Source organism: Heliangelus exortis, chromosome 1 (assembly GCF_036169615.1).
Source record: "Heliangelus exortis chromosome 1, bHelExo1.hap1, whole genome shotgun sequence".
Lineage (NCBI taxonomy): Eukaryota > Metazoa > Chordata > Aves > Apodiformes > Trochilidae > Heliangelus > Heliangelus exortis.
The window spans coordinates 190,783,241-190,810,641 of NC_092422.1; the positions used below are offsets into that span (position 1 = coordinate 190,783,241).

At 43.5% G+C, this 27,401-nt stretch overlaps 1 protein-coding gene across 19 annotated transcripts; it reads right to left on the bottom strand.

The window, feature by feature from the left end:
- Window positions 1–5,875: 5,875 nt before the first annotated feature.
- On the bottom strand, window positions 5,876–25,227 carry OPTN (optineurin). 19 transcript variants are annotated; one of them, XM_071734101.1, is made up of 14 exons: window positions 25,119–25,227; window positions 24,009–24,188; window positions 22,027–22,229; window positions 19,562–19,711; window positions 18,207–18,283; window positions 16,390–16,521; window positions 14,676–14,760; window positions 11,206–11,321; window positions 10,394–10,540; window positions 9,437–9,530; window positions 8,852–9,010; window positions 8,044–8,174; window positions 7,072–7,151; window positions 5,876–6,817 (listed from the first exon to the last, which is right to left on the bottom strand). In XM_071734101.1, the coding sequence occupies exons 1-14, from the start codon at window positions 25,195–25,197 to the stop codon at window positions 6,696–6,698; spliced, it is 1,755 nt and encodes a 584-aa protein (XP_071590202.1). In that variant the 5' UTR covers window positions 25,198–25,227; the 3' UTR covers window positions 5,876–6,695. The 19 variants fall into 19 exon arrangements, with proteins under 19 accessions (XP_071590202.1, XP_071590203.1, XP_071590201.1 ...); XM_071734102.1 differs by having other exon boundaries at window positions 24,009–24,185; window positions 25,119–25,213; XM_071734100.1 differs by having other exon boundaries at window positions 19,562–19,726; window positions 24,009–24,185; window positions 25,119–25,173.
- Window positions 25,228–27,401: the final 2,174 nt, after the last annotated feature.

Consider the following 27,401-nt stretch of genomic DNA (forward strand, 5'->3'; position numbering starts at 1 on the left):
TCTCGTGCTCCACAATTTCCAGGAAAAGTGGTGTTCCAGGAAAGAACACCACTCAAAGAGCTCACACGAGCAGGCGTGGGCAGTGACCACCACACAGCTCCGGGCTCCCTTGTCCCTCTGGGGACACCGGGCCAGGGCTCACCCCGCCACCCCCCTGCCCCTCTCCTGGCCGCCAGCCCCGGGCTCCCAAGGCCGGGCAGAGCAAACCCCGCAGATCCCTCCCTTCCCATGGGCCACAGCAGCCGCGGGATCCCCGTCCCTGTCCCCAGAAGATCCCTGATTCTCCCCCCCCCCTTTTTTTTTTCCCGCAGGGGGCTCCTCCTTCCCCTCACCACCCCTCTCCGCTTCCCGCCCGACCGCCTCCCTCACCCAGGGGAACCCCGACCTCCTCCTACACGGCTTCTCCGTGCGGATCTCCGATCCTTCAAACCCCACCTTCTCCCATTCCCATTCCCATTCCCATTCCCATTCCCATTCCCATTCCCATTCCCATTCCCATTCCCCCCTCTCACCGCCGCTCACGCGCCGCCCGGCACCCGCCAAAACCTCCGAGTCGGCCCCGCCCCTTGCCGCGCATGCGCGGGGCGCTGCGGCGGGGGCTGCGCGCGTCCCCGCCATCTTTAGTCCTGGCAGGGAGACGCCGCCCGGCGCCATTTTGCTTGTGGGCGGGAAGCGGGGTTTAGGCCGGGGGATGGGGCGATGGCGTGAGGTCACGGGTGTGAGGGTGATGACGTCATACCGCTGTTCCTGCTTGCGGTGGAGAGCCGTCCGGTGTCTGACCTGTGGAGCAGCCCCGGGGGGTGAGGCACGCACAGCTCTGTGTGAGCCTGCTTTGGCTGTAAGGAGCTGCCCGTGTGTGATCAGGGTGACCTCCTCAGAGTAAGCATCTGATATAATAAAAATAATATCTCGATAATAAAAATAATCTCAGCAATTGTGTTAGGCCAGCAGAATCAAACTCAGGTATTGACATGTGCAGTCACCAGGATTTTGTAGTATGGTTCAGTATTTCTCTGGTATGAGCAACCATAATTATGTGAAAAATCATGTTTCTGAGTATTTTTATCTATTAGAGCTCATTGCTGTAGCCCTTTCTCCTTGTATCTATGATATACAGAAATCACCCCACAACTGCCAAAAAAAGAGAAGGATTTGAATTCAAATCTCAAGGCTCTTGCAGTAAGTCCCTCCTCCAAGTCTGTACATATTTATGCTACTTGAAGACCAATAGTACCAGTACCAGGTGAGTAAAGATAAATTAGGGGCAGAAATTCTTCACTATGAGGGTGGTGAGACACTGGCACAGGTTGCCCAGGGAAGCTGTGGATGCCCCATCCCTGGAAGTGTTCAGGGCCAGGCTGGGTGGAGCTTGGAGCAGCCTGGTCTGGTGGGAGGTGTCCCTGCCCATGCAGGAGGGGTGGAATTAGATGATCTTTAAGGTCCCTTCCAACCTGAACCATCCTGTGATTCTGCAGTAATTGAAGGAATAACTAACAAGTTCCAGCAGATGGCAAGAAAAAGCTCAAGATACATTCAGGTATCCAAAGAGAAATGCTTTGCTGAGCAGCTGAAATGCTCTGCTCAAGAGTTGTCAGACAGGCTCTTCCATGTGTGTCATGTTCTTACTTTTGGGTTTTCTCCCCAAAACCACATGCCTAGGCCAGGCATTCCAGGCTAACTCTTTCTGGGTGCATCCGTCTCTCTAGTGCTCATTCCAAAGGTGTTTCAGGGGAGCTGGGAATAATGACAGGAGCTCGGGAGGGGTGGCTGTATGGGCACTGAGAGCCCAAGGCAGCTCCTCCGTGTTGCTGTCATTTAGGGTGGCAGTGAAGAAACACCTTTTGCTCCACCCTGGCAAGGTAGGCATTGGGACACTGTGTTTTTCATATTTTCCCACTGTCTGGCTGCTAATTGCCTTTGTGATTAATCTTTGCCAGATTAATCACACAGCATCACCAAATGCCCCTAACCTCCACCTGATTGAAGTAATTCCTGCTCCTGTGACTTGAGCCCTGCAAATTCAGAGACACCTTCCTGCTCACAAACTTCAAACCCACCCCAACCCCACTGTTCTGGGCCCTTCCCAGTCTGGATTTCTAAAATCTAAAGTGGTTTGAAATGTTTCTGGCTTCTGTCCTACATTGAGTAGGTACTACATTGGGTACCTACATTGGGTGCTGGTTGAAGGACATGCTGCAACACCAGGAAAGTCCTTTTTTAAGAACAGAGGTAAATGGGTGGCATTTCATGGCCATGAAGTATCTACTGATTTTGGAACACAAATACATTTTATCTTTTATCTAAGGGAAAACAAAGGGGTTGAACTCTTAAACCTGTGGTAATGAGTATGTACTGGCTGTGACCACCTGCCATGACAGCAGCTCTGTCCTCTGGACTGAGTTAATGGTGACAATGACAAACAGCCCTGGCTGTATGAACAGGTTTAAGTCCATTGTGGTTTTACTCTTTGCAGTTCCTTGTCCCTCCTCTGTCTGATGCATTATCAGACAGAGTATCTTATCTTTCTGTGAAGACCTCTGTAGCTAATGCCCATGTCCTCCTGTTAGTATTCCTGTGCTAAGATCCCTTTTCTTTCTGAAGCCTCTTAAAATGATTAATTTCAACTTGGCAGGCACATGAGTAATTCCTCCTTTGGCTTTTGCATTGATTTGCTGTGTTTTCATTAATTCTCCTCAGATGAAATCAGCTCTATTACCATTTTATTAGTTTGATTTTGGCCTTGCATCATTTCCATCAGATTCTGATCATTGCAGAATCCATAACTATCACAAAGCTCCCATAATAAAATTGGATTCAGGGAAAGAAGCCCATAAACCCTACTGTCACAAGGAACCAATTAAAAGCCAGTAAAAGATTCCATCTGCTGGGAGTACTTGTAATTTATGAAAAAGGTGGCAACCAAGCTGATGAATACCTCTTCAAACAGATTGCAGTCAGCTCTTGTATTACCTGAAATTATGGGAGATGCTTTATGAGAACATGAGCTATAGGCAACAAAAAACAAGAATCCAGAGTCTACAAGAGATAATTAGAACAGTGATAACCAGCAAAATAAAAGCAATTCCTCACTTTAATTACAAAGACAAAAAAGGAGATTATTTCTCTTGGTTTTGGTAGCTGAGAATTCAGTGACAGCAAGACATGAAAAACACACCAGAAGAGTATTTTCTTCTTCTAGCCCAAAATATATCTGCAGGTATTTTCCTTGTGTATTTTTTAACAATACTCATCTGCTGAAAGTGAAACATCAATATTACACTTTTTAGGCCTGTGTTTTGAATGAATCAGCCCTGGAGTAGTTTCTATTTCAGGTTTGAAGCAAAAAGTACTGAGTCACCAATTTTTAAATTTCCAGTTCTAGTATTGATCTCTTCAGTGTATTTTCTCCTCTGTGATTTGGATTTTCATCCACAGGACAATTTGGAGAAACACTTATTTTAGGGAAGCAAGTTGATAGGAGAACTTGTCACGTGCAAGTGCCAAGTATCTGCTGTAGCTCTGCCTGTGCAGTTGTGGTATCCACCATCCTAAGGCCTCTGTCCACTCTCCTTAGCTCAACATCCCAATGTGCCATCAGCTATACCTATTAATTTTACTGCAGAAGCATCTTTCTCTCACAGGTTGTACCATCCTTTAAACGTGAAGAATAAACTTCAGAGTACCAAAACATGTTGATCAGCCACATGTGACTTAATCTTTACCTTCAGTTGGAAGAAAAGCATTCCTGTCCCTGGACCTGAGAAGCTGTGCTGCTCTCCATAAGCTGACGAAGCAGTAAAGCTTGGACTTCATACTAGAGCTCAACTTCTTTTCCTTGAGCATGGTCTGCATTACCCCTCCCCAAACCAGAAATCCTCTTCCAGGTGCATCAGTGCCTGTACTACTCAGTAATCAAAGCACTGAGCTGGGATCTATTCACAGACCCCATGAACACAGTGGGCAAGCAATGACAAAAATGGATGCTTCCTTTAGCTGATCTCTCTCAAAACTGGAATCCATTGATTCTGGCAGTGAAACCCCTCCTGGACATAAATCAGCAGTAAAGGCCACAGACCAGTCAGTTGCTGTTGCTCACAGAGGAATCTTGGATTTCTTACAGATAGGTGACTCAGCCTGTACACCATGTGGTGGAGCACACAACTCCTTCACAGAGGCAGAGATGGGTCAGGAGATCTGTTTGAACACTGGATCTTACTGCCCTGGTGTAGTGCCTGTGGGGAAGGGACTGTCCTTTTGTAGCTCACCAGTGACAAGTGCTTTCACCATTTCTGGTGCATGTGGAAACTGATAAACCTCAGCTTTAGGACTAAAACCATTGCTGACTGTAGTAGTACCATAATTTGTCCTGACATACAAGGCCTTTCAAGACATATTCTGACTGAATTATGTGATTATCTGCAAGCAGGTTAGGCTTTTTTTCAAATTTTAATGAAAAAAATATTACATTGATCTTGTAAGCCCTGTGCTCATCTTACTCTGTCTCACCTCCTTTGGCTCTCAACAGGTTTACTACATCTAACCTGCAATGGGACACAGTAAATACTGTTACAATAGCTGTCACTTTTCTGTTCAGAAATTCCCAGTTTGGAACCACTTGGTTGGTGAATAATTGTTACAACAGTCTTTTACCCTGATTTACTGCGTTCTGAGTAAAATTCATATCCCTTTAAATAAACTTTTTTACCATTTTATTTAGACTAACCCTGATAAGCTGTCGTGTTGATCAGACTGCCCAAGAGTATCAGTTTGTGATGACCCTGGCACTGCCCTCCTGAAGCTGGATACCTGAAGGAATCAATCGCTTTCACTCACACTGGTTCTGTCAGAAGCTTCTGTTACCTAAGGTTTTGGGACCAGGGCACCATTTTTTCTTAAAATCATTACAAATGTACAAACAAAAACTAATTATAACTTTGCCCTTTACATAAACCTACTCCAGGGTAGGTACTTTCCTTACAAACTGCACTTCATCTTCCAGAGGGCTCAGTATTTCTGCAGAGTATTTCTGCCTACACATGGAGGAAGATCCAGGCTTCCTAAATGGCAACTATGGTGTCAAATCAGGATATCTTCAGGCTTATTACAATGTGAACTTGGAAGTTCAAGGATGAGCCAAGAAGTAATAAAGTGCTACTGAAAACACTTTAATATGCCAGTTATGTGACCATCCCACCCAACTCCTTCTGAACACTCAGCTCATCATTCTGGCAGCCAGAGTTTGGGCTGGGCACAAACAAATCTTATTGGTGCCCCTCAGTGAGCCTAACAAACCTAACATGGAACATGATGGATCAGATTTAACTCCTGGGTTGTAGTGAGTCCTGGAGTAGTTGCTTCCAGAATTTCCATTTTGAATAGTGGAGGGAAAAAAATAAAACCCTCTCCCTATATCAAAGTTGACAGATCAGTCCAAAATCACCTGGAGGCTTTCTTCCAACTGGGCAGTTAACACCTTCCAACTTGGGCAGAAGACACCAACATGTTCTTTCCTTCATCAGGAAGATGATGCCATAAGGAGACACCACTGTGGCTGCTCACAGGTTTTCATGCATCAATTTCATTTCTCTTCCCTGTCAGTTTCCTATAGTGCAAATGTCAGCTATTTGCAAAAGACATTCAACTCATTTGCATGGATCCCACCAATTTGGTTGAGTTGTCCAGCTGCTTCATATTTTGTTAAGGGCTGTATGTTTCCCTTTCATATAAAATGTCAAGAACATACTTTTTGTTCAGATAATAAAAACACCAGTAAGGACAAGAACAGATCTAATACACAACAGTTCTATCTACATGAGCTTTTCAGCCATAGGTATTTGCAATCCTGTTTCAGACTCCAAATATCCACAGGCAGAGATAACTTTATTCTTGCAATATATTTATTTTGAGATGTGAAAATCCATTATATTTTTTAAATTAGGTTACATCTATCTTGTCTCTTTCTAGCACAATACTGTACAGGTTCAAAAGAATTTATTATAATAAAGTAGAATCAACACAACACCTTAAAAATTAACAGTCCTATAAAAACCAAGTGAGATAGGTACACCAGGAGCTACATATATCAGATCTAAATGATCTGTTTTAAACCTTACCCACATCTGGCTAAAGCAAGAAGATAATATATTAACAACCAAAAAAATTAACACCAGTTTAGTACTGCCACAAGGACAGCAATAAAACTGCCATCTGGTGAAACTGGGGTTCATTTCAAATGCTTGATGAATAAAGCACTACTCCATTTTGCTTCTCAAGCAGCTTTTTAAAATGTATGTTTCCTGATATATAGTATATGAGAGATGAAGTATTTACAGGATCATAGTACTTTAACTGGTCAGTACATCTCCCTTCTGACTTTAGTGATTCAGCCTCACTCTGTGGGCTGGCAATAAAAGCAGAGCACATCAGGGGAATGTTCCTTAAAGATTTTATAGCAGCAGACACACTGGGAGTTCACCCATGTTGTTACCCTATGAAAATTATTTTTCTAAAGCAGATTAAAACAAGATTTGTGATTAGGCAAGGTAGGAGTTTTACCCCTTCCCCCTTGGATTAATGAAAAAACCCCTGAAAACCTCCTCCTTGTGATGTAGAGTTGAGCATTATTCAAACAGGAAGAAAAAAGGATGTGTTTTAGTTGGTGAAACTCCAGCAGATGAAGAATTGGAGAGCATCACTCACTTAATGCAGTCCATAACATGAATCTGCAGTGTGTCCAAATCAGGTAGAATTTCTTGACATTTGGGACATGAATACATCGAGATATTCCTCTGTTCTGGCCAGTCATGACTACCAGTACCTGCAAACAGAGAAGATACATTATTCCCTGTTACATTACTTGATTATTTCACACTTTTTTTTTTTTTTTTTTTTTTTTTGTGGAGTGGTTGAAAGTGGACAGGTGGCTTTCTTTTAACAGCCAGAGAGTCAGGCTCCCTGCAGCTACTCAGATGCCAGAACAATCACAGGGCAGCTGCCTGCAGCCAGGCAAAGCTGTTTCAAACTGAACACAGCAGAGCCCAACCCCAGAGCTGGAGAGGTGGCTTACAGTACCTCTTTGGACAAGGTGAGGAGAACGTTCCTGGTCTGGTGCCCTGGCCCCGTGGCGATTCTGCATCTCTGCCAAAGAGTTTCTGTGGAGAAGAAATAAGTCAAGGGCTCTGAAAAAAGGACTCAGCAAAAAGGTATCTTTGTCTCCAGGAAAGGTAGGAGGACTCAAAATGAGTTAAGGGATTTGCAAGTTGATGGTGACAACTGGTCATGCATTTAGTTCACAACTGCTGCTCAGAAACAGGACCCAGAAACACTGCCACTTTGTAAGATCATGCCAGGGCCCTGCTGAAATCAGTGGCATACAGCTGACACTGATAGCTACACACAGAGGGATCTGGGGCATATTCCTCTAAAAAACTCCAAGGATGCTCAGGTATTCAGGGCAAACAGCAAATTTGATTAATGTAGAAAAGTAAGTTCTACCCGAAAAAGGGTTCAGTGCAGAGTTAAGGAGAAATGTAACTTCATTCTTCAAATTCTGGGCACTCTTCTTATACCCATGGCTTCCACAAGATGAGTGGAGGACTCTTTTACAGCTGACAGTGCTCAATGGTGCCATTTCAGTTTCTCACAGTACTCAAAGCTATGAGGACTCAGCACTATCACCTGGAGAAGCAGCAAATATCCCGGGCACTCATGCAGCAAGCTTAGCAAAAAATCACCACTAAAATTGAGGCTAGAACCCAAAGAACCATCAGGGAGCATTTAACAAGTATGACTCATCCAAGTGGAGTCTTGCTAAGGCACCCAAGTAAGAACTAAGTTGCCTTACAGAGATTCCATTGCAAAATTAAAACGAGAAGTCAGTCAACTCTTTTTCCCTCCCCTTTTTTAAAATTCAAATTACACAAGAAATGAGTCTGCAAAGTTGTTTCCCTTTCTCCAGAGATGCTAGCAAGACAATATTGGTCAACTCCAGCACACAGGGTAACAAGACAATTCAAAGGCAGCTCAGTCAAAGTCTCTTCTCACCGGCCAAGATCTTCAAGGTTTTGTTGCTCTTTCAGCAGGTATGCCAGCTGGACAGCCAACTGCTCCTTCTCCTCATGGATCTTCTCTCTTGCTGCCCTCTCAGCATGGAAATCAGAACAATAAACCTCCATCTGATCAGAGAAATTAAACCATGCTGAGAATTTGTAACTTGTATGCCAAAACAGCAAGTCTGTTTCATAGTCTACATCAACTTAAAAAGACTCCCATTGCACCTCCACACTACACAATGCAGACCTGCACTACTTAGAAGGTGAAGAAGACTCAGTAGTTTCTGGATTCTGTACAAGATATTTCAATTGTCTTACCTGGGACAGTGCAACTGCTGTACAGAGGCAGAAATGAGGTATAAAAAGCAGTGAGGAGGTGACCTGACCTGTGACACAGACCTATCTGGCACAGTCAAACTGGACCAGGATGCCAGCCCTGTGCCTTAAATGTGAGGCAGACCCTTTTTGGTCCCTGTTTGCACACACCCTGGCTTGAGTAAAATCATCCCTGAAACATATGCAGTGATTCTTAAGCACGGTGGTTTTGTATACACAAACACATCTATTGCCAGCTTTTGTTTGTTGTGCCAGACTCCTGCACACACAGTTACTCCTACAGAGCCACAGGATATAGTGGTAAAGGCTCTGCAGGGATCTGCAAAGCAGGCTGAGTAAGGGATTTATGCTTGGAACTGAGAAAGCAGAAAACTCAGTATTCCAGAATGAGGCATTCAATAGCTCCTCCTGGTTGCTGCACACTGGGTGGGGGAACTTGCCAATCTCTGGAGAAGAGCTGATACCTGAGCACGGAGCACAGCCATGGTTTCAAGGTCCTCCTCTTGCTTAGCAATTATCTGCTTCATTTCATCTATTTGGAGCTGCTTTGCAGCAAGGGCTTGTTCTGCCAACTCCACCTTTGCATTCAGTTGTTCCACCACAACTTTATCCACTCTGTTCAGCTGCAAGGAAGAACTATGATTATGACATAAACTTAGAATATGACACAGCTTGAAGTTAAAATTAGCATCTTATTCCTCCTGCCCTTGGAAAGTGGTGATCACCACCAGCAGTGGTGACTGATATATTCATTTAAAGATTACAATGATTACATAATTTTAATTTAATATTATAAAAATGTTTAGAAGTCTGCCTTCCCATGTTTACAAATTATGTTGCAGGAACACCTATCTGCCTTTGCACATCAATGACCTGCATATCACTGATCTCTAAGGACTGGGCTCCATGCTGCACTGTGGATCGAGTTGTCTCTAATTGACAGAACAGGATGTGTGTTTGTTTCCTGCCTGAAATTGTTCCTGGATATATTCTCCCATCCTTTCTGCTCCCCCCTAACTAATTAGGATTTCTTCTTGTGATGATTTTACCTCTTTGAGTTTCATTTCATCAACTGTTCTCTTTGCCTCAGTGAGTTCAGAAAGGAGCTTGCTGTATGCATCCTGCAAGGTACTATATCTTGTCCTGTTCATGACAAGAAAAGAGGTGAAAGTTTGGAACACTTAAAAATTCTTTGAAATTCGAACTGAGAAAAAAATCAAAACACATCACCAGCTCCTTAAAAATAAATCTGCATTCCTGATGATAAAAAAAAAAAAAAAAAAAAAAAAAAAAAAAAAAAAAAAAAAATCACACTCCATGTCTCAGCATCCCTCTTCCAGTGAGTTGTGGGCTGCTCTACCCACAGACTGAGTCCAAAAAAATGTCCTTATTGATTGTCTGCATTTCAGACTGAAGAATCTATCCCCCAATATTTTATATCAAGCTCAAAAATTCTGTTAAGTCTTATGAAGACACCAAAGTCCCAACTCAGGGACTTCAAGTGAAGGAGAATGCACCAGAAGAAGAACCAGACACAGACTCCAAGGTAATAAGCAGCTGAAGACAGGTCCTCCAGGCAGCTCAGCCTCTCTGTACAGCTGGGACTGACATTTTCACACTCTTTACATGGATTGTACAAGAAAGGGAGCTGGGAGCCAGAGCAAACAGTGGGTCTCTCTACTTCAGCTTCACTGAACTCTTACCTCTGAGCTGCAAACATTTGGTAGGGACCATAGAACCCTTCATTAAGATCACTTTCTCATGCTTGTCACCACCTGACTTGTCACTACCCTCCAAGCTGTGGACACATTTACTGCTGCTAATCAGTGGTGCTGCTGTTGTCACTTCCTGCTTCCTCTGCTTGTTTATTACCCTATTCCACTTTGACTTTATGACAGAACACAAAACTCTTATTTCAGGCTCAATTCCCCTGTGGCCAGGTTCTCTTGGACTTTCCTATCTCACCAACAATACCTCCCCAAAATACAAAATAAAGTCACACTCACTTCTCTTCATGTGTCTTGGCTTGTTCCAGCTTGACCTCTGTCTGCATGCTCTCCAACTGAAGTTCCAGTTTCTTGACAGTGTACATGAGCTGCTGCATCTCCTCCAAGTCTGATGCTGCTGTGCTTTTTCTTTCCAGCCCTTGGCACCTGACACAAAAAGGAAAAAAGGTTGATCTCTCCTGACCACATTTTCCTGACTGATTTGTCACGCTAGGCATAAAACAAAAAAAATCTTTGTGTGGTTCACTTTAAAAGCTTATTCTGATGAAGAAAAAGCACAAAAATTCATCTATACACAGCTATCAGAAACAGAACTTATGAAACCAAAGCGTATGAATCTCAAAGAACTGGAATTTGACAGACAACTTAGACAAATAAAGTGAGGCTCTTATAATCACTTCGTATAATCCACATGATTGGTCTGCAAAAGAACAGACAGTTCATATGAAGAGGGCCATGACCAGGTCCCCTTTAGGTTCACCTAAAGCTAGAACAGGGATTGATCATGTGAAGCAGAAAACAGGAAAGATTTGGCTTTATATCAGGAAAATTTAAAAGCTAAATCTTAAAACTCAAGGCATTGGGGTTGTATTTGTATTTGTGGCTGGCAGCTCAGATTTTCTGACAATTACTGTATTTCTGTACTTTCATCTCCACTTACAAAGAAGCTGCAATCTTTTACAGCATTTCTATGCAATAGTTATTTAACAGATATTTGATATTTGCAGAACTGGTGAGTTTCCCAGGGTGGGAGCTGTCATGCAGATATATACTGGGTGTCAAGGCAGAACTTTTGGTCTTCTGAACCTTACTTTTCTTGAAGCTTCTTCTGAATCAACTCTGCTTCTTTTAACTTCTCATGAGCTTCCTGAAGCTCTTTAAACAGAGCACAAACTCGCAAATTCAGGGTTTCTACTTCACTGCCAACCTTTAAGAGAAAAAATAGGGGGAAATTACATATGGACAATTCAAGATAGGAAATTTGCAGGCTAACTAGGAGATCTAACCTAGAAATGTTCTTTTTCTAGAGTAGACAGCATAAGTCATTATGCATCATTATATTCTGTAATCAATAGCAAGGCCCTGTCCACAAGGCTTCACAATTACCAATTATTCCTAAATATGGCAGAACCCTATTTTGACTTAAAACATTCATAAATTCTGAGTGACTCAAAGCCAACACTGTTATTGTCCTTCCAATGTTGGTACAATCCACATCATACAGCTGGGAAGCACACCCACATTTTTGTTCTCAGAGTTCCCAGTTGAAAACACATGAGCAAAACATCAGGCTCAGTGATTATTGCCACTCCTCTAAGCAACAGTAACACTCTGTCAAGGAAAAATAAACAAATAATCTACCCCTAGCTATGCGAGCATCAGTGAGCTCTTTAGAAAGAGGTGTGGCAGCAGATGGAGAACAGAAGCAGCAGTTTCCAAGTAGATGAAGCAGACTAAAACCTTAAGACTTTTTCTTCCCAGTTACATGACCCCCCCCACTCTAGCTTCCTGCATTCTTTTTTCAGGCAGAAAGCAGAGAACAAAGCAGCTTTTATGCATTGTTATTTATTTCAGTGGCACATGAAACTCTTCCAGCCAACTGGCACTCTCCCTACACAAATCAGTCACAGTCATGAGTTCCACAGGTCAGGAAGACTTCAGTTCTTGACTTCTGAAGGAGAAAATTCAACCCCAAACTGTAACTCCATTACCATGACTTTATGAATCCACACTGAGAATCAAAAAGATGATTTCTAGTAAAACTGTATTCAGTGATGCTGTGAGTTGCTGCCCCTTTTATTTTGCCTTCAGACCACAGGAAAATCACTGAGGGATCCTAAAGACAGGCAAAAAAAAAAAAAAAAAAAAAAAAAAAAAAGAGGAGGAAAGAAACAGCAGCTCTGGTCTCATCCAACTCAAGACACAAAGGACATCTTTGAGTTTCAGTTCTTATAATATATACCCACACTCTGGAAGACATGAAACCTTTGAATCCTGCTGATTTGTACTGTCTGAAGGTACCTGCTAGAGCTTTTCTATAGAAATATCTGAATCTCATCATCATTCCAGCATCAGTTTAACTCTGCCTAGGACCATAATGTTAATTGATAATACCTTAGATCATTAAATTAACTGGAAGCCTCCAGTCCACCTTGGGAATGAGCTGGGTTCCTGTGGCTAAAAAGATACTGGGTGTTATGAAGAGCATGCTGTGCCCTAATTCCTTGAAGAAAAGCTCCAGGTTTCCAACTGGGAAAGTCCACCCCTTCCCCAGGCCAACTGGCACAGCAGAGGATGTTCATCCATGAGGACCTGTGAACACTTTCAACTTTCACCTCAGGACAGAAGTGTGGGACACAGCCAGTGTGACAGAGAGAATACAATTAGCTACTGACAGATGCTGCTGAGGAAAAACTCCATGAGCTGCCCAAGCTGACATCATTCACCAGTCATGCCAAGAAAAGAGATTGAATATGATTGTGTAAAGACTCACAGAGCACGTTGCACTACAGTTTTTCTATCTCAGAAGCAACAAGAAATATTTCTGCCATCATAGCTGCATAACAAGCCACAGAATTATTTTATGCAGCAATCCAACTAATTCAATCACACTCAAAGATCAAAGCACTGATTTTTGGAAGGTGATGGAATTCAATTTGCAGAAAACTAGACAGCAGTAGAAACTGCCTTAACAGGAAATGTATCAACAAATGAAACTGTGTATCACTGGCAAGAGTCTGACTTCTAATAGAGCTGGAGTGTGAATTCTTGGGCCCTGCTGAAAGCCCTCATAACTCAATATATTTTACTTAATTGAAACACAATCAATCCATGCTTCTGGAAAGCAAGTCTGGCAGCCTCACTGGAAGAAAAGGCTAACCTGACTCTAAAAAATGCCACCAGACATTACAGAATGCTTCCCCCCAATACCCATTTCTTAGCCTAACCAGAAAAGGAGCCCAAATCACCTACAACACCTAGAGCTTCCTTTCTCTCTGCTTTTGGGAAGCCTGCAAGAAGTCTTCCAGGGAAAGCAGAGCAGTAACTGTAGTGGTGCTTTAAGATGCCTCATCTCAGGAGGTTAGTGCCCAGATGCTGTTTGGCAGAGATTGTGCTATGGGCTTTTCTTCCCCAGCCACTCCTCACTCTCCAAGCACAGCCAAAGTAGGGTTGAAAAAACTTTTCCTTCTCTTCCAGGCAAATGCAGAGCCTTCCAAAGGGCCACAATGCATCCCCCATTTTTTCAGTAAAGATTTACATTTTACAATAGAGGGAGATAGCAAGAGCTCTGCTGACAAGAGCCCTCTGAAGAAACCAAGGAGCATATAAATGGAAATGATTGCCATCACAAGCATGTAACTATGCTGACCTCAGTATCAGTTCTTAGATGAGGAGCATCTGGCTCAAGCTGTAACTCAGGCAAAGTTGAGATAAAAATACTGGAAAGAATTAACTGAGGCATCATCTGCTTTCCTTAGAAAGGCCATCCCTTGGCCTGACCACAAACTGGCCTTGTTTAACTAAGGCAGCCCAGCCCTAAAATACTTGACCTGTCCTCCAGAAGGACACATGTCTCTAGCAGACCCCACAGCATATTTGCTGTCCCCCTGCTATCTCAGATAACCTGCAGTGCCTCACATACAGGCATTCTTTGTTGCCCGAGTTATGCAGCTGCACTGAACCTGAATGGATCTCCCCTGCTCTGGGAGCTTAGACCCTTATCTCACACAGAGATACCTACAATGTAAATTTAGGTGTCTGAATCAGGAGCTGAATCCAAACCCCAACATCCATTCAAACCTTATTAAAAACAACAGGACTGATTTGTCTGAAACTTTGTCTTAATCCAAGATCACTGTAATGCATCTCACCAAAAACATGAAAAATCCAATCCAAGTGCCACGTGAGCACAACATTTAAGTTTTGCTTTACAATAGGCTGTCATTGGGTTCTGATCCAAAAGCTGACCTAGCCACCAGTGAGGAAATTCACCCATCTTGAAGACTTTCTGGAGCTTGGAATCACCACATCTCTGCTGTGGGCATGGCCAGGGCAATGAGGTATAACTGCTGTGGTGTTGTGTTTCCTTAATTCTTGGCCACTAATTCACCACTTTTAGGTGGCTGATGTAATATGGAATCCCCTCTAAGAAATGGATTGGAGTTCAAAATTCACTTCCATACCCTGTGCAGGATAATTGCTCCCTGAGTACAAGTGAAAATCTAGGCAGTGAGGTAAGCTCTATGCTGTTAAATCTCAGCTCAGAAGGAAAGGTACTTACAGCCTCTGAACTCTCCTCTTTCTCCTGCTCAGTTTGTGTCCCAGTCTCCAGGCAATTGCTGGTCTCCTTCTCCAGCTCTGTCAGTCTGGAAAACAGAAGTAATCCAATCCAAACAATGGATTTGACCCATATTTAAAGTGAAATCGTGACTACTCGAGGATTTCACACAAATGATGTTCTCTTTTTTCATAGAATCATAGAATCATAGAATTGGCTGGGTTGGAAGGGACCTCAGAGATCATCAAGTCCAACCCTTGACCCACCGGTGCAGTTGCCAGCCCATGGCACTGAGTGCCACATCCAGTCTCTTTTTAAATGTCTCCAGGGATGGAGAATCCACCACCTCACCGGGCAGCCCATTCCAATGTCTGATCACCCTCTCCGTAAAAAAAATCTTTCTGATATCCAGCCTAAATCTCCCCTGGCACAACTTAAGACTGTGTCCTCTTGTCTTGTTGAAAGTCGTCTGGGAAAAGAGACCAACTCCCACCTGGCTACAACCTCCTTTCAGGGAGTTGTAGAGAGTGATGAGGTCTCCCCTGAGCCTCCTCTTCTCCAGGCTGAACACCCCCAGCTCCCTCAGCCTCTCTTCATAGGATCTGTGCTCGAGTCCCTTCACCAGCCCAGTTGCCTCCTTTGGACCTGCTCCAGGACCTCAATATCCTTCCTGAACTGAGGGGCCCATATATAACACCATAGCCACAAACAAGAGGCAGAATTGAAAGCACAGGCAGGCAGTAAAGCCTGCACAACCATGGGAGTCCCTGCAGAGCACAGGACACCCAGCATGTATATTGAATTCATAGGGATATATAAGTCTGCAGGAGTGTTGAAGGACAGTGACATTCACCACAGTGATCCATCTTTGGTACAGTCCAAAACTGCTGATCCTTTGGAAATGGGTTGCTCTGTTCACTGAATCCAGTAATGAATCCAGTAATGAATATTACCTCTATTTTCTTTTGATATTTTCAGAGGCTGAGATTTCTAAGAATCATTTGGCTATGGCTCATTACCTCTTCTAGGAAGACACAAAGAAGCAATTAACCATGACACCAACCTTTCACAGCAGGCCAAGTCCAGGAAGCCTGACTCTGCCTCAGCAAAGTGGGGATTTGCAACAGCTACAGCTTTGGCAATTTTCCATGCCTGATCAGTCGTGCTGCTTTATAGCAAGATAACTGAGCTCAGATGGATGCCTGTGCAACTCTCTCTTAGACAAGTTTGGAATTAAACTTATTTTAGACATTTCTAAGGAGCTTTTCTGAGCTCACACATTGCTAAATGTAGCCTGGCAATATCACAAAAAGGACTGTGATCCCTGTTTTATACACTGTGATTTAAATTAGGCCATACCTGCAGATGATTCACACAAAACCAAAAAACTATGGAGGAATGAGTGGAGAGAATGTTTCCAACTAGTCATCATATCTTCTGACACAATCTGGGGAAAGCTTGGACCCAAGAAGAAATGGGAACTTTGTTTTAATCAGTGGTGCTGTAATGAATATTAATAGAAGATGGAAACTCTTTTGCCTGTGGAAAAGAACCTGTGGTTTCTCCCTGTAAGGACTACCACAAGAATAAGTTATTAATACTGAGAGCTTGGGAAATTCCCTATCCAGGTCATGCTGATATCACAGCTTGTCTCTCATCACTCACAGACCTGGTAACTGCAGCAGTCCTGAAATAAAACAGCTCCAAATGTGCATACCTCTCTTTGGTATCCTGCAGCTCCTTCTCAAGTGTTTCCCTCTTCTGAGTTTCATTTCTAAGGCAGCACAGCAAGTGGCTCACAGTCAGATCCTCAGACTCCAAATTCTTTGATCCATCTGCAGATTTGCTCCTGCTTCAAACCAAACCAGAAGTAAGTTACAACAGCTATGATTTTACTGGATCACTCCCTTATCCCTAATTCTGGGACCCACCCTGAGAGGCCTTATCACACAGTACTGAAAACCAAAGTTCTGAGCACAGGGCTGATTCCCAAGAACCAAGACCTACCCACAAGCCACTAACCACAGCCCCGCCTGTGCAAGTGCAGTCTTTACTTTGCACAGTGTTCAGAATGTCCCCTTCAAGCTGGGGGAACAATTTAGTACATAAGCAAGGAAAACAAAAGTAGACAAGATAATACAAAACCCAGTGCATTTATTCTGGCCTACTTTGCAACCACTTCTGCGAAGTGCTGCTCTCTGTTCCTGAAATAAGTTGGTTTTTTTTTTTTCCCAATGAAACATGCAACTTTTCTTATATCTGTCTCATTCCTTTCCAGGAAAAGAAGGAGTGTTCCACTAAAAATGGTCATCAGAAATTGCTTTCTTTTTCAGAAAAAGTATCTTCAAAATTTTAGCTCCCTCATAATTTATAGGTCTTTTCAAAATCCCATTATGCTACTGTAGAAGTGAACACAAAAGAAACACTAAAATTAACTGAAAAATAAGGTAATTTACTAGTGATACAATACTGTATTCTACTCCCTCCATTTGTCCAGCTAGACAGAAAGTCCCCTAACTATTCAGTGAGATAGGTGGGCTACATACATACATTTCAGAAGCTGAGCTGTAAAACATCATGTGTTTAAAAATCTGCTTTCGTAGTTCAGAACAGAAAGCAGGGCTTCTGTGTTCTCCTGAGAGCTCCAAGTCCTTTGTGACCAAAATTCAATAGCCCAAAGACAGTGTTCAGCCAAGATATTTTAAGTAATTAACTTTTATCAGGGGACTTTCAGTGCACTGTTCTACTCTTACAGAAATAAACCTGTCCAGCATGGATCACATTTCTGTGAACCTTTTAAGTGCACCAGTCTAAAGTTTCAGTGCTGCACAAAGACACATGGTGACACAAGAAATATTTTAAAAGGTACAGATACCCTCTGTTCCTGTAGATATGGCCCAGTTACTCATTAAAAGGCAAGCTACTCCCCCAAAAAATGTCTTCTTTTAATCAGTGTTCTTACAAGCCACAGCTAGTGACAAGTGAACATTTGCAGACCAGCCTGTGCTCATCATCTCTCTGTTGCATCTCTGTGTTTTTCCTTCAGCTTCTCAAATGCTTGCTGAGAGACAATTTTTCTGTCATTACATTAAAACATTGTTCTCCCTTCCAGTTACATAGGGACTGGCAGGGTCTAAGGGAACACCTGTCCAGGGAGCACAGCTTTCTGGCCTCCTATGTCCTTAGCATTTTCTATATCCTTTCCTTCCAAAAGCAAAGGCCACAAAATAAATAAGAGAGTTCAGCCACAGCCATGTAGCTGCTCAACTGGGCAGTATCCAAAACACAAAGTTTAAAAGTATCACCTGTCTCTGTGCATGAGGAGTAAAGGTTCAGCTAGGGGCAAGGAAGTCCCTACTGCTCTGGAGCTGGTAAAGATCAAATTTTGAGAAAGAGAAGCTACTGCAATGGCATGCAAGGCCACAGAAAACCACAATTTTCTAGTGCATTTCTCACAGAAAAAAAAATCCCCCACATTGAAAACAAAACACATTGCAAAAATCTGAAACAAAAACATCACAGAAGAACACATACATGTAGACAGCAATGTTACTGGGCATTTCACCACTACTCTCTTGATGTTCCTTTGCAGTTCTATTTATTTCTCCTTCCTAGGAAAGAAAAAAACAGTGCTAGCTTGGTATTTAGACTAAACAGAACACAATTTTATTTACTTGAGTTAAGGAAGGAAGAAAACCAGGGAACAGTACTATCCTGGCCATACAAATAAATAAATCAGAAAAATTCTACAGGATCAATTTCATGTTTGGAAATTCTTACATAGTTCACATACCTTTCCCTGTATCTTTTCTAGGCTGATCAGAAAAGAGGAACAACAATGAGAAAGGACCTTCTCATTTCATCAGCAATTGCCATGGCCACTCTGCCCTATAAATATGAGTGGCCACCACACAACAACAGCCAACAACACTGCACATGACCTGCAGCATAGGACTCTTTGTGGCAAAAAAAGGAGTACACATCTTTAAAGGTTTTCTGCAGTCTGAAATTTTCTTCAACAACTCCAAACAAGATTTAATTAAATTATCTTATTTCTTTGCTGCACTTGTACTTTTCGGAGTGGGATCTGCTACCAGGGCAATAGCAGAAACTCACATTTTCACATTTTGCCAGTGAATGTTTTCCAGATAGGAAGGACTGTAGAAAAAGTACATTTTCTACATTGTGAAATGTAGAAAGGGAACAATCCACAGCTTTGCACTTAGTTTTGTTTGCCTGCATCTTTACACCTCTCAGTAGAAAGTGAGCTCCATTCTCAAAAGAAAATGCCCCCCTCTACACATGGGCATTGATCCTTAACAAAACATATCACAGATGTTCCCAGGAATTCCAACTAAGGTAAGTCTCTTAATACCATGAATTAGTCAGATGTCTCCTGTTGGAAAATACTGTTTTTTCCTGAGAATATTTCTAATTCAATACAGGCTACCTATGGAATTAATTTACTTAGAACATCAAAGTGGAAAGATAGAAATAAATTCCAGGTCTTTTACCACTACATCTTGTAACACACAAATGGTTCATGTCAGACAGTTTAAGAGACTATGCAACTTTTCTCCCCAAATCCACTATGCCTGTATCTTGTGTTACTGCTGCTGTTGGCAGTTTGCTGTTTCTTCACAAAGAGGCACAAAGACTTTTCATTAACATGGGTACAGATTCACCCTTTCTACTGAAGAAGAATAGGGTGCTAAATACCTCACTGTAGAATGTCAACAAGTAAACACTGTCACTATAATTACACTCAAGACCTAACCTCCTCATCCTTTAGCCTTCCTTAGATGAAATTCAGTTTGAAAATAAAAGGACCAAGCTGGAACCAGTTTCTGGCTGCAGGTCGTTGTGTTCTTTTTATTCCCCTCACTTACATTCATCCCAATCTCCACAAATGAATCGTCTGCTGAGGAGATGTTCAGCTTGACTTGCAGTTCTGAAATGATGGCTAGCAGGTCTGCTTTCTCAGCCTGGAGCCTCTGCACCTGGGATTTCAGCTGCCTCACTGCCTTCTCAGGAGCCTCCTGGGATAACAAACTCTGCATTAGCAAAACAAAAGGAATCATCAACCAAAAGACACAGAGCCTGAACATAATAATAGGGTGCTGCATCCCGTTTTCTGTCCAAATTTGCCTGGAAAGAAACATTGTACAGATCCTTAAACTATGTTTTAGTCCACTAGAGAGCAAGAAGTCTGAACTGTGAAGGTAGGGTAATGAAAGGATGATCACTGTGCTTCTGAAACACATGGGCTACCAGCCCTGAATACACAGAAAATTAGGATGCAAATCTTTGCCTGAATCTATGCCTTTCACTACCACACAGTTCTCAGCCAACCTACACAATTCTTGTCCTGAATTGTATTTTTTCACCTGTATCTTTATTTATCTTTTCCCAAATCTACCTAAGATTCTGAGAAAAGACCAGCAGGCAGAGTTTTTCCACACACCTCACTTTCAGCCTCTCCCCACCATACAACTCCACTCTGCCTCATCTCCATGTATAGATCTCTCCCTATATTTCTTCCCTTCCACAAAGCCTCTGTCCCTCAGAGATTCTCCCCAAACTTAATCTCTCCTTTTAGTCAGGACTGTCACCTTCACTTCGGCCTTTTTGTTTTCCCCAGGATCCTCAAATCAGTCTCTTAACCCTCTACATAACCAGGAAGCCTCACTCCTCTCCCCATTATGAAACTTTCTCTGTGAGTTTTGTTTCCTTCTCATTTTGCAGTCCAAGTCCAAGCCAATACTTCCTGGTATTGTCTTTATTTTACCACATACCATTAATGTAAATCCTAGACAATTCCTGGAGTCTGCATTACATTCTAATCTATCATTCATGCTAACTCTCCAAATTCTTGCTATACTGACAGTGTCTCTCATCCCACAGCACCACCCCACCCACCTGACTTGCTGCTGTCTCTGATTTTGTGCTTAGGCTGCAAGAGGCTGCAATTTGAGTCAGCTCCAGTGGAGAGGGCTTTACAGGATGAATAAAAGTACAGTTTTGAGAGAAACTCTCCCATGCATGCTGCTTTACCACTAAGGCAGGCAACACAATATATTTGTTATTTGCTTTGAGTGAAACAGAGATATCACTAGCAAGGGACTACAGTCTGTCTCAATTAATAGTAAAACACAGAGGTGAGAGAATTTTCAATGATTTTTTTTTCTGTTAGAGGCATCTTTTTCATGCTCTTAAAAAAAAAAAGAATCAAAGGAGAACTAAAGCATTCAAGAGAGAAGGTAATTTTGGATTGCTCAAGCAGGTTGGATCATTCAGTCAATAATATACTTGTACATATTCAAAGTACAAGAAGTTCTAAAACAGTCAGAGGCAGAATAAATTGTTTACTTTCCCATGAAAAGTATCCAAGATCTATTAAATTTTGAGTTTCCTTGACAAGCCTGAAGTACAACTTTTAGCCTGTAAATAACACACAGTCATACTATTTACAGGTTACTTTCTCCCTCCTTGTAACTTCTGAACTCATTGACCAATTTTGATTTACATGCTCAAAATTTTTTCAGAGTTCCATAAAACAGGCAGCCAGGAGGGAAAAGGAGAGTGTACTCCTGTCTCCATTGAGAAAAAGGACAATACACTCATCCTTCATTGGGCAACAAAAAAATCTTTATGGGTCCTGGAGGTGCCAGACACCAGGATGCACCAGTTTGGCTCTGCATGAAACTTCTGGTTAAAAACCTGTTCACATAACCCCGTGGGACACAAAGCAGGGTTTGTTGTAATAGGCTTTTTTCATAGATGTTTTGGTAAATTGGTGTTGCCTGGCAACTAAGCAATCACCTGCAACATTAAAATGATGTGTTACAAGGCCAAAGGTAAGACAGGAGGACACTCAGACTACCATGGGGCAGAAAAAGAAGTACAGATATAATCTGACCTCAGCAAAGGAGTGTTCATGAGAGGAGAATGATACAAAAAATAGATGGATTTTTTTTTCCCCTAACATCTCAACTTTTTTCCTGGAAACACAAAGCAAATGATCAAGAGAGGCAGATAATCTAATGAGCAAGGGGAGAGACAAAGTCAAGAGTCCACACTCAGCAAAATAAAGAATGAAAGGTTAGCAAGAAGTGTTAATTTCTTAAGTAAAGAATGTTATTTTTTTATTGTTAATTAAATGTTAATTATAAAGCAAATTTTCTCAGATGTGTCATAAATACTCTCTGAGAAGACTCACTTTATAAGCTAAATCAAGCAAACACCTCTTGTTAAAGCATAAAAACAGAGATGCTAAGAAATATCCAAAGCCCCTGAAGACACGAACGCTCCAGATTTTCATTTAAAATGTCAATACAACCAATTCCTTCTTTACCATTCCAGCCACTTCTTCTCTTTCCTTTAAGCTCTGAAGTTGTTGCTGTAGCTGTTCATTTTCAATACACTTGGCTTCTAAGCACTGCTTAGCTTCCTTGAACTTTAATTCATAAAATTCTCGTTCTTCTTTCTGCTTCTCCCTCCAGGCAGAAAGCTCCTCATATCGATCCTTCATGGCTTGGTTATGAACCTTCATGGCTTCTAAATGACAGCCAGAGACAAGACATGGATTCACATTAATAAACTGACAATGAAACAGCAGATTTCCCCTACACTGAGCTCAGCATTCTTCAGTGGGTCAGAAATAATTCAGTACAAAATGTGAATGTCCTCAAGTATCTTAAATACCAAATCAAAACTAAACAGAGTTTGTTAGCACTACAATAAATAGCATTAAATCCATTGCTAAAACCACATGCACACACCCTCTCACTTCCTAAATTATTCCCTAACAAACAGTACAAGCAGTAAGTCTTGCTCAGGAGAGAACCCTGGTATCTTGCTGCACGTGTTAACTGCAGTGAAACTTCTGAACTGAAATTCTGATACTGAGACACAGTAGGGAAAACAGACACCCCAGACTAGTGAATTACTGCATGAAAATGGAGGCTACCAGACTGAAAGTCTCAGATATACCCGGCAATGCTCTACTTGAACATCTGGTGAAGATTTGATCGAAAACACTGAAAAAATGTGGCCAACACATTAAAGTCCATTCACCCCGTCTGGGAGGCCATGGGTATGTAACAAAGTTAGTAGATAACAAAGTAGCAAAATGCTCACAATATTTTTAGGAAGAGTCAACTGAAATATTTCAGGCTTGCTTTTTTAAAGCAACAAACTAAAAGCCAGTTTCTTGAAAACCTTTTAGACATTGTATTTTCTAATACAATGTATATTTTCTAACCCCTGTATAACTTCTATTATGTCCTGATGTCTATTATAAACTGCCAAGAAATCCCTCAGATTGTGCAAATAAATGTAGCTCTGGAGAATGATTCTGCAAGGTATGAGTAGCTATGAATATGGCCCCAAAATATTATCTTATATGCTGTAGGACCTTTTAGCAAAATACCAGAGGCACTTCTAGAAACAACTTTCCTGGCAGATACCCATGAGACTCCAAGACAAAGAACTTGGACCAGGTCCAGAAATGATTGGGGTGGAATTTAAACACTAGTCTAAAATCACAGCACATGAGATATGTGCCTTCATGCTCTGCTGCCATGTAAACATGAGGTACCTCCATCATTTACACAGAAAATTCCCAAATCCCTTGGGTTTTGCTGTATACATTTTCCAAAAAAGTGCACACCCAACACCTAAATCCAGAAGCAAATCTCTCTCACCTGGAAGGCTCAACTCATTAGGCATTTTCAGGGAAACCCATAGCTTTCTCCCACACAGACCCTTGTCATGACTGTCACTTCCTTCTGAAGTACAGGAGATGCTGCCACATCTAAACATTCATAGTGTAGGACAGCCTGCTCCAATTCCCCTCTCTGTCCAAGAGGATGCAGCTCCTTTCAGAGACCATCCCAATAATGTAGTACCCACCCCTCCTGATGCAACTACTGCACAGTGTTATTCTGTCTGTAATGGAGCTGCCCAACAGTCCTAAAATACAAACCAAAACAGCTTTTAGAGGCTCATGAGCAAAGAACATACGAGAGAAAGATTTTTTCACCTCACCTCCTAAAATACACAGTGCTATGCTGCTTTTCTATGTGTAATTATGAAGCAAATAAGTCACTCATAAATTGGGCTGGTCTGCTTCTAACTTTCCACACTGATTCAATTTGATGTGTCCTATCAAACTGGCCTTGCCACTTGCAGAGGTGCCTACAGAACAAATGCTATCCAGGTATAAAATATTATCCAGCACGGAGCACAGAGTTCCTACTGGTAGGACATACAAAAAGCCCCACAGTGGAGGCTCAGGGCTTTTACATTTCAAGACCAGCTCACACGCATATTCACCTTTTAACTCATTGTTCTCAGTGATCAGTTCTTTCATCTGTTGTACCATCTCTTCTGGGGTGTAGGTACTAAGGACGGGGGCTGCCATACTGTCTGTTCCATTTTCCATTTTACTTCTGGGATGCTCTCCATTTTCAGCAGGACGGCTCTTCAACTTGCTGGACATCTCTGAAGCATCTACTATAAAGTCGGCAGAGAGAAAACTCTCGGTTTCTCCCCCAGTACACGTTTGTAAACACAACGCAATAACTCGTTTATTTCAGCCGAGCCACACCTCTCCTCACAGCATGCAGGCACCTTCCGCCCCCTCTGACCCCGCTGCACCTGGCTACCCCTGAGGCTCTCCGGATGCCATTAAACCCTCAGAGGACTGCACGAATAAATCAACTGATCCCCTTCCTGGGGATCCCTGTCCCCGGGGGATGACACAACACGAGTCCCTGTCTCACCCACCCACCCTCCGCGGCCTGACCGCCGCCAGCTCCCGGCCCTGACGAGCGCGGCCTCCGATACCGCTCGGTCCTGACAGGGCCCGGGACGACGACACCGCCGCCGCCTTCCGCTGCCCCGCTCGGCCCCAGCGCGCCCCGACGTCGCGTTTTACGCCGAAATTCCATTTCCGCTGACTTTTTAACTTTCATTTTCGCTTTCTCGTCCCCTTTCTCCTCCACCGCACGCACGACGTAGAACCGGGGGAGAGCTGAGGCGCCCGCGCCCTCTGCCCAGTCACGGCCTCTCCGTCCCGCCGCAGCCCTCACCTTCCCCCCCTCCCGGGGACGGGGACGGCCTCCGAGAGCCACAAACCGGCGTTTCCCCGCTCGCCCTTCTCAGGCGCGGCTCGCCCTCCCCGCAGGCCCACTCCGGATCCGCCGAGTCACCGGCGAGCCCGCCCACGGCCACCGGCGAAAGCAAATCGGCCTCCGCCCGCCGTGCCCCTGCGCCGGACTCGCCTCACTCGCCTCAGGGGCAGCCCCCGCCCCGCGCCAAGCCTCTCCCCGCTCACTCCCCTCACGGCGAGCCCATGGCAGCGGCCCGGCTCAGCTGACTGCCCTTCCCCGCCTCCTCCTCCTCCTCCCCGGGGACTTCCCCAGCTCTGCGCTTCCCGCCCACCGCTGGCTGCGGGCATCCAGCCCTCGGGTGCCGGGTCATCCTCCGGTGCCGGTCCCCTCCCCAGCTCCTTCGGCTTCATCTTCACACAGTATCTCCCTTCTCTCACACACCCCCCGCTTCCCGCCCCTGTTACCCCGGCGGGAAGGGAAGGAAAATGCCGCAAAGAGACGCGAGGTCGTGTGGGGAACCCGCTGCCTGTCAGGGGTGGGGAAATCGCGGGTCTGCACAGGGGAAGAGGGAAAGGTTGGAAGCTGGAGTGATGCAGAGAGCAGTGTACAGGGGGATGGTTAGGTGAGGAAGTTCCGCGGAGGATTAAGGACAACACGTACTCACCACTATGGTTAAATGAAGTCGTTTATTTAATATTCATGCTTGGTTTTATATCATTTGCCCACAGCTATGCCTGTCTTGTTAGTATTTAATTGGTTAAAGCACCTGTCCATGCGGCAATCATGCACCTTAACAATTAACTTGATTGGTTATCACGTATACGTCACAATCTGCTTAATCATGCTTGTTAAAAACGCTGACTCGATGGTTCAACAGTAAAACTTTTTATTGAGAGAGATGTAAGTAAAGCAGCGCGCTGCAGCACGCTGAGCTGCTGGGGACGCGCAGCTCCACGCTCGGCTCGCAAGTTCAGTAATGTAAAACCGGTTCTTTTATACTTTTCGTAAACCCCTTCCCCTTAGTCTCTTATCAGTTTATCATTGGTTCTCGTTTCGCAGGCCCTCCCAGCATTGGTTCTTGTTTCGCGGGCTTCGTTCTGTTGCTGAGGGAAATGGTCACAAGATGTCCCTGTTTCGCGGGCTCCCGCGGGCTGCTCCTCCTCCTGTTTTTCTGATTTTTCTTCCTTGTAAGTACGCTTAAACATACACCCCAAAACAACAGGATACAACATGCTATCTCAACAGACAGCCCAAGCAAAAATTATTAAATTGAAAGACACACTCAACAAAACAAAAATAAATTACAATTTTAAATGCTTATTTTTCACAATGCTGAGATCCGTTTTTTAACATCCTGGAGCTGTTTGTCTCCAGCAGTTACTTCTTCATTTCTAACCACTTGTCGACCTTTAATGTCCTTGTTTCAAGGCCTGTTGTTCAGGCTTTGACTACTACCAAATATTGGATTGCTCATGCCAATCAGTGCGTGACCACGCTTGTTCAGATATTCCTCCTCCACAGTTAGGAAAGGGTTTTCCTTGCCTAAAAGGCCTAAAAGATGGGATCAGGCAGCAGGTGTGAGGTGAAGGAACAGGAACCCTTCCTGTTAATGCTAATGGCATTTTAGTGATCAAATGATTTCCGATGGGGTTTGCCATGCTATGGGGATGCATCCCCTTAGCACCTGTCAAATGGTAGGGTTGGGTGTAATGTCCAGCCTGGGAAGTTTTTAGGTGCTGGGTTGCCAGGGATGGAGTTAGTTGGGGTTCTTCATCCCACACAGCCCTGGTGCTTCCTGACTGCCCTGAGCAGGGATGCTGGGCTGCAATTACCTCATGGTGCCTGTTATAGGGCCAGCTATTATATTTCATTCCTTTATTTTCAGTGGGAAAAAAGGTCATTTTAGCTAAAATGTCAGCTTTCTATGTGAAAAATACAATTTTTTTTCCAATAAATATCTACCTGACTGGAAAGTAAGCCCTTCTGATTTGGAAGTCCAGCTTTGATATATCCCAGGAGCTGTGAACTATCTGACATTTAATGAAGTTTTGCCTTTCTGTGAAGGGTCTCCCCAGCTGCTCTCCAGGTGCTGCAGCCAGGGGCTCGCCAGGATGAGGGAGAGAAGAGAGGTGCACAGTGGATGGTGAGCAGAAGCAGGGAGCAATCCATTTATTTATAGCTGAGTAACTTCAGCTTTTGAACTGAGGGTGCAGGTTGCGAATCCCTCTAGAAACAAACCAGACAACATTTGGGTCTGCTTGCTGGGTAATGAACAGATTTGATAGCAGGTTTATGAATGCTGAACCCCTAACCCATATGCTTTCTCCTTACACTGCTAACAAAGGGAATCCAGCTCCCGGCAGCTCCAGGAGACCTTCTCTGCCTCTCAGTAATATCTCTCAATTACTGTTGTCTCCCACCACTGCATCCATGGCTGGTATGTTAGGAGCATGGGAGTTAGAGGGGCAATACAGAAAGCTTCTGGGAGAATGAGGAGCAAAATTTCTAGCAGCTCATTGTTTGAACTAGCAGCTCTTTATCTAAAGACTATGGAGTCTGGATTGACAGGAAGCTGAACATGAGCCAGCAGTGTGCCCAGGTGGCCAAGAAGGCC